Source organism: Rhododendron vialii, chromosome 7a, assembly GCF_030253575.1.
Source record: "Rhododendron vialii isolate Sample 1 chromosome 7a, ASM3025357v1".
Taxonomy (NCBI): domain Eukaryota; kingdom Viridiplantae; phylum Streptophyta; class Magnoliopsida; order Ericales; family Ericaceae; genus Rhododendron; species Rhododendron vialii.
Genome location: NC_080563.1, coordinates 1,969,719 through 1,976,736, shown reverse-complemented (window position 1 = coordinate 1,976,736; position 7,018 = coordinate 1,969,719). Strand labels below are relative to the sequence as shown.

The 7,018-nt window shown below is 37.2% G+C and overlaps 1 protein-coding gene across 2 annotated transcripts; it reads left to right on the top strand.

The window, feature by feature from the left end:
• Positions 1–1,721: 1,721 nt before the first annotated feature.
• On the top strand, positions 1,722–6,440 carry LOC131333303 (uncharacterized). 2 transcript variants are annotated; one of them, XM_058367763.1, is made up of 7 exons: positions 1,722–1,950; positions 3,368–3,695; positions 3,795–3,888; positions 4,610–4,731; positions 4,928–5,074; positions 5,230–5,328; positions 5,895–6,440. In XM_058367763.1, the coding sequence occupies exons 2-7, from the start codon at positions 3,375–3,377 to the stop codon at positions 5,982–5,984; spliced, it is 873 nt and encodes a 290-aa protein (XP_058223746.1). In that variant the 5' UTR covers positions 1,722–1,950; positions 3,368–3,374; the 3' UTR covers positions 5,985–6,440. The 2 variants fall into 2 exon arrangements, with proteins under 2 accessions (XP_058223746.1, XP_058223747.1); XM_058367764.1 differs by having other exon boundaries at positions 1,727–1,950; positions 3,374–3,695.
• Positions 6,441–7,018: the final 578 nt, after the last annotated feature.

Genomic DNA, 7,018 nt, shown 5'->3' with positions numbered 1-7,018 from the left:
ATTGATTAAAATCAAATGTCTTCGGGGCACTCTCTCTCTATAGATATGTATATTGTAAAACATATACTATACGGTCTGCTAACAAGTGCCCCTGAGACACAGGTTAATAAAATAAATATGAGATATTCTCTAACATGCAGTGTCATTTTCTAAAAGAAAGTCAATAACAGTCTAAATAAGATACTTACTCTACTGTTTTAGCATGTAATTAAAAATCTACCAAATAATAGATATTTCTCAAATTTCATTTGGGTTCTCATTGGAATGTACAATATCTTCTTGAAAATTGATTTAACTTCAGGTTGTGTTTGGATGGTAGGTATCTTAAGAGGGAATGAGAATGTGATTTCGGAACTCCAACATTCTTATGTTTGTGAATAGCGGGAGTGAGAATGAGATTACTGATTTTCTAATCAATGAGGAATCACATTTCTGAATACATGAGAAATCTGATCCCTCCCACTTCCGACAGGAATATTAGATTCCTGACTGAATCAATAAAAAAAAAAACGCTTAACTTTAAAATATTTTCAAAATAATAAATAATTATTTAAAAAGATTACTTAATTAATTCAAAACGTTGACTTATCTTCTTCAATTTGAAAGGGGGCAACTATTCGTAATCTCGTATTTTCTCCCTTAACCCACAACTTCACATAGCCCATTTCCAATATTTTTAAAAAAAAATAATTTCTCCATATAGTCTATTAAATGTATCTGATCTTCCTATTATATCATTCCCCTCTCAAAAATTACACTTTAACTCCCTCCCTACCCACGGCCACCACTTCCACCTCCATAGCCACCACCGCCGCACCATTGTCTCTCTTTAAGGTGTCGTTCTCTCTCTCTTTGTTAGTCAGTCTCTCTCTATCTCTCTGTGAGTATATACATACATGTATATATACAATAACAACAATTAGATCACTTTCAGTAACACATATGTCGAAAAAAATATGTACAAAATTCGGTAATCAACTGTCGAACTATATATACGAAAATCATACATAACATTTCGGTAAATAGCTGTTGAAAACAAGATTACATTTCGGTAACTACATATCAAAAATATGTTCAAACTTCGGTAAATAATTGCCGAACTACTATATACGAAAATCATACATACATTTCGGTAAATAGCTGTTGAAAACAAGATTATTTTTCGATAATTACATGTCGGAAATACATACAACAAAAATAAGAAACATATATTTCAGTAATTGAATACTGAAAATTTTCAGTAACTAATTGTCGAGTATGATAATATTTTACAGTGATTAGCTACCGAAATTACTTACTTTATTTTATTCGGACCAGGCACATCGAAAAATTGAGTTTTGTAAACCTAGATGCCACAACAACAAAGAACAGGAGAATGATGAAGAAGAATGGGAGAAGAAGAGAAGAACAGGAGAAGAGAAGATGAAGAATAGGGAGAGGTTGCCTGTGTGTGATTTAAAAAAAAAAAAAAAACTTGAATGATGATTTTTTAGGGGGAAGGGGGAAGAAGATAATTTAGGGGTTTTGGTCATAAAGACATATAGGTCATTTCATGTATAGGTATAAAAATAAGTAAGTCATTTTGCATTAAAAGTTATGTTGTAATTAATTAAATAAAAAAAATACGGAACTGCGAATAATCTTTCCCATTTAAAAATACTAACATTTCCACCGTCAAGAATCCATTCAAGTTTTGGACTTGACCCCACCGAGTCCAAATTACAAGGGGTCGTGCCTATACCCGCAAAAAAACATCCGGTGCTGATTTGGGTTGAACGTTTGGTGTTGCATTTCGGCGCCCACAGTCGCATTACCAGCTCAGCTCGAAGGAAGAAGATGATCGAACCACAAAACCCACCTCACAGCTTCGAGTTCTTGACTTAGTTTTTTCTGAATCGCTAATGCAGATCGTAATCGCCCAGTATTGACCCGTTCCGCAAATTTTTTTAGGTAATAATTCTCTACCAACTTGGTGTGTATTTCGTGTCGCCCATGTTTGACAGTCGAACAAACAAAATGGAAAATGGAACGAATCGTGTCGTCGAATTTTTCTCCAGTCATAGTAATTAGTATCACTAGAGGAAAATCATTAGGGTATTCCGGGTGGGGTTCTAGATTTACTGGCGTGGTACCATTTCCCTCGGCAGCAACCAAACGAAGGACGAGATCTGACAATCGAATTAGGATATTTTCGTAGTGAAAGTGATTTAATACGCGGTGTTGTTCTTAATAATGTTGTTTGCAGGGAAGTTGTGTCTATGGGGTAGAAATGTTTATCCATATCCATGAATGATGAAGCTCGTTTACAATTACGATTTACGGGGGCCGTCGATGAGGCGAAACTTAAAAGAAAAGGTCATTTTCGCAACCAAGGGCTTTATTCGGAAAGCATGCGAAAAGCCTCAGGAAGTCCCATCAAACTAATTCCAAGTATGACTTAGGGGAATATTGATACTGGAACCTCTGGGGTACAACAAAAACTAGGTAACCGCAGTGTACGCGTTGGTGGACACATGATTTGTACTTAGCAGGGCCCAAACCACATGCATTTGCATTGACAACAAAAATTATATTTCATATGTGCTACTTGCTAGGTTTGATAAAAAGACGAGGTTGTGTGTATACATAGTCACCATTTAATGTTACGCATGCATCCGGAAAATGTTGATAACTTGAAATTTTAGTGGATTTTTTCACAGGTATATAGGGAAAATGAAGATAATTTTTTTCACTCAAGGGATTTACTTGGGCAAATTCCATAGAACTTTTTCCGAGTTAATCTAAAAAATTAGTGTGATAAGCAAGGATAATTGGAGTTGTGCAGGGGCTCGGGCACCCAACGGCACCTCCTTGTGTATGCCTTTTTGAAGTGTATGCCCCTTTGTATACACTTTTTATCTTACCCGATGTGTATGCAGATTTACAATTATGAGTGTCACTTGACTTGTTTTCTGAAGTACCCATGCTCCGCAGAGCCATGTCCGACTATTGCTACCTGTTTGGTTGCTTTGGAAACCCACAAAAAGTGAATTAGGTTTTGTTACCATATGTACATCTACCTAGTTTTGGGAAAATGAATGCACATCCTGACCATTCATAGGAAACTTGCGTCGGTTCACCTTTTTCCAAGGTCCCAAATACTGGTGTAGTTGAATATTAACTTTTTATATCCTCTTTTATTTCCTCTAAATTTGTTAGCAGCCAAATGAAACTCGTAAACTTATTAAAAGTTTAAAATCCACTCAGGTTTACGTAATTGTTCGAACCTTTGATTGGCATAAGACGCCGCTTAAGTTTGTTTATTTTGTTCTATTGGGGGTTTATGCTGATAGACTCATATTTTGTATTTTGTTGTTAATTATTGAAGTTGTAGAATGTTGACGGGCCGTTCAGATGTGCTGCCAGAACTTGGCTCATCAAAGAATCTGCTGCATTCTGGTTCTGGGTCAGAGCTTAGTGATGATGAAGAAGCCGGAGCTTCTGATCAGATACTGTACACAGCATCTTTCAAGGAACTTGCTGCAAAAAATGTGCAGTATGAAACCATTATATGGGTTTCAATATCCCTGCTACTAGTTTTAGCTTGGGGAGTAGGAATCATCATGTTGCTGTATCTGCCTTTCAAAAGATATGTGCTTCAGAAGGATATTTCCTCACGTAAACTCTATGTTACTCCTCATGCAATAGTCTACAAGGTAATTTACTTGATTCTCCTCTTGTTATTAACTCACTATCTTGGAAAGGTAATAGTTTTATGTCACTATTTTTGGATGTTTTATTGTTTTTTCTTCAAGGTGTCAAGACCTTCCTTTTTACCCTTTTGGGGAGTAGTATCAATAGAAAGGCATGTACCTCTGTCACAGGTGATCGATGTTATCATTGAACAAGGTACGAAAAGAAAACTTACTCCATGCCTTTTGTATTAAATCATTTGTTCGCAATGAGAAATTGTTTACTGTGTCGATTTAATGGTCAAATGATAATTTTGGAGTTGACCCGACTTTTCTTCCTGCTTGTGATTGTTTGTTTGTCTGCGCGGGGGTGTGTACGGGGTTCTTAAAGAAGAAGATCAAAAAAATGTGAAGAAAGAGAAACACATTTGGCTGTAGCCTTTAAGGATAGCTAATACTCACTCACAATATGGGTCTGGAAACTCAACCCATGATTGGTTCTTTTTGGGATTAAAAATTGGTTCTTGCTCTATGATTTCCTGCGTAATGGTGGAGTAAGGTTTATGTCCTCTTAGCCTTATGTTTTTGTATTTTCATTATTAATGTTCCCTCCCTTATTTTGTTGAGGGTTTTACCCAAAAAAGTTTGTGGCTTTTTTTTGGGCCGGGGGGTGGCCTTCCTCATTTTGTTGAGGGTTTTACCCAGAATTTTGTTGTACATATACATGTATACGCTAGGGAGCAGCCTTTAGTCGGCCAAATGAATCCAAGTATATGCTAGTTATATCTGGGTTGTTATGAATGTGTGTGAAGTTCTGGTACATTCTTGTTTCCTTGGACTTATATGGCTTCATTTGAAGTTAGCTTTAAGTTTAAGCATGTAATGTTCAACTTCCCCAGCCGATGTCTTATAAGGGACACACGCCTTGATGTTTGTAGGCTGCTTGCAATCAGTATATGGAATCCACACCTTTAGGGTCGAAAGCATAGCCTATGGAAAAGCCGCTCCTGTTGATGAACTGCGGGTGCAAGGGGTATCTAACCCTGGACTTCTGAGGAAGGTACACCCTCTCTCTTTCTCTCTCAGTTTTTCTCCGCATCTTTCATCGATCTGGTCTAATGTTTGATCTCTGGGAAGCAATGAACCACTCTGATCATATGGTTCCAAAGTGGGCAACTGTTTAGTGTTAATCGCTGCAAGAGAGGTATGAATCGTATGATTACTTTATGAACATAAAGTTATCTGTATGTTTTCAGATCATTGTAACTGAAGCCTCCAAGGTCATACTAGAAGTTGGTAGAAGCTGGAGACCTGCTTCTCAAATCGCTGAAGGGGAAACTATGGTTCGGATGGGTTCTTTCGAGGGTCCAGCTGTTTTTAGATCACCGTCCAAAAGTTGGAAGGTAACAGTAGGTTCGTTGGTGTTTTTGAGTAATATAATACTACTTGTTAGTAATTGTTAATAACCATTTTCACCGAAATGTCAAACTGAGCTATTGCAAGTTGTTTGATTTCATATTAGTGACATCTCTATTACAAATGGCTCTTCACCATGCAGGTCGTGGGTTCCCCGCGTCATGCTTCAGTTGAGCAGAGAGGTCCACTTCATGCTGTTTTGCTGCTACATAAACTAGACGAGGTTAACAAATCAGTAAAGGTAGATATACCTTTTCCTTTTTGCACATTGCAACTATAACCGTTTCAACTAATAGGGTTGGAATTATCAATCTTGTTTTCTTTGTGATTGAAAGCCATAGTTTCAAGTATCAACTAAACCACAAACTAGCATATCTTTCTTTATAATCTCGAGGTGAGGTTTTCAACTGCATCCAATTGAGTAGGTTTCAAAGTTTTAAGATTCCTGTAACTTGGATTCGGTCATTTTGAAGTACTTGGATTCAGTAGTTATAGAACTGGATTAAGTCATTTTGAAGTTTCATCATAGTAGAACACCAATAAGGCGAGAGAGAGAGAGAGGTGAAGTCTCGGAGGAAGGACAAAAGAGGAACGAAATAACTTTTATGTGCTCTGGTACCAAAAGATGTGAGTTGGGACTCTACTATCAGATAAGCCAATAAAATGATCAGGTTTGTCATGATAACTAATTAGAATTTACTCTGTGCAAATGAAACATCATTCGTGTTTCTAATCAGGTAGGATTAAAGTTGCGATGCTTCCACACAATAATTTCGTGACGTTATTTATTGCCTTCCTCATGACCAGAAAATTGAGTCGCTTATAGAGAAGTTCCAATCCTCAGAAGAGAGAAGCAGCTCAAGTCGCATTTCCCCTGTAAGAAGACTCGAATTCTAGTTTTCCAAATGCACCAATCAGAAATTGAAGGCTCTGTTTCCTTGCGATGGTATACAAGCCTCTGTTGATCAGGAAATAGAAGATGGTAAATAGAAACATGAAGTAACGTAATTCTCTGGTTTGCTGTATTGGAAAAACAGGATTTCAGCTGCAACCTCAACATGGTTTAGCCTTTTGCCTCAGATGAAGCTATTATTTTGTGGCTTTTCCTTCATCTAGTTTACTGTTGGGAACTTCAACGAAGACAACTCTTGTTATATATCGTGTATTCGATATTAGTGTTGCTGCCATTGTTTTATCGGTGTATGTATTTGTTTTTAAACTGGAGGCATCTATTTTACCCCTTGAGGTTAGGTTGTTGGAATGATACAATTTGAATGAGTTTTTAAGCAGGTGTCTGCTAATGTAGGAGTATTTTGTAGCAGCGATGAATTTAGAGCATTGATCTTTCATCTTTGTCTTGCCTGGTATCTTTCATCTTTGTCTTGCCATGTATGAGACTCAATCCTACATCCATGTTAAGGGAGCATCTGATCCATTATGCGTGAAATTAGTGGGATTTGGCTAAGTGAACATTAGAAAAGAAATAAATACTTGTCCTTCATGAAATTGTATGTTTGATTTCCACCGACGCCAAACATTTTAAACCTTGGAGCCGTCTTTGGAGGGCTTGTTCCGTCGTAAACTATAGGATCCTAAAATTAGTCTGGGTGCGTGCATTTAGACCGTAAATCTTGGGTGCGTGCATTTAGATTGTAAATCTTGGAATAAAGAAACAAAGACATGCCTCCCAAGAGAACCCACTTTTCTATTTGACAAAAACTTAAAAACCCACTGTCGTAAACTATAGGATCCTAAAATTAGTCTGGGTGCGTGCATTTAGACTGTAAATCTTGGGTGCGTGCATTTAGATTGTAAATCTTGGAATAAAGAAACAAAGACATGCCTCCCAAGAGAACCCACTTTTCTATTTGACAAAAACTTAAAAACCCACCTCCAGAGTTCAGATCCACAAACTATGTCCACATCCGCAT

What these genes read in the sequence shown, in the direction of transcription:
- LOC131333303 (XM_058367763.1), top strand. Translation starts at nt 3,375, where the DNA reads ATGTTGACGGGCCGTTCAGATGTGCTGCCAGAACTTGGCTCATCAAAG. An exon ending in CGATGTTATCATTGAACAAG is followed by an intron (nt 3,889 to 4,609) that starts GTACGAAAAGAA and finishes TGATGTTTGTAG; the next exon opens with GCTGCTTGCAATCAGTATAT. An exon ending in AGGTTAACAAATCAGTAAAG is followed by an intron (nt 5,329 to 5,894) that starts GTAGATATACCT and finishes CCTCATGACCAG; the next exon opens with AAAATTGAGTCGCTTATAGA.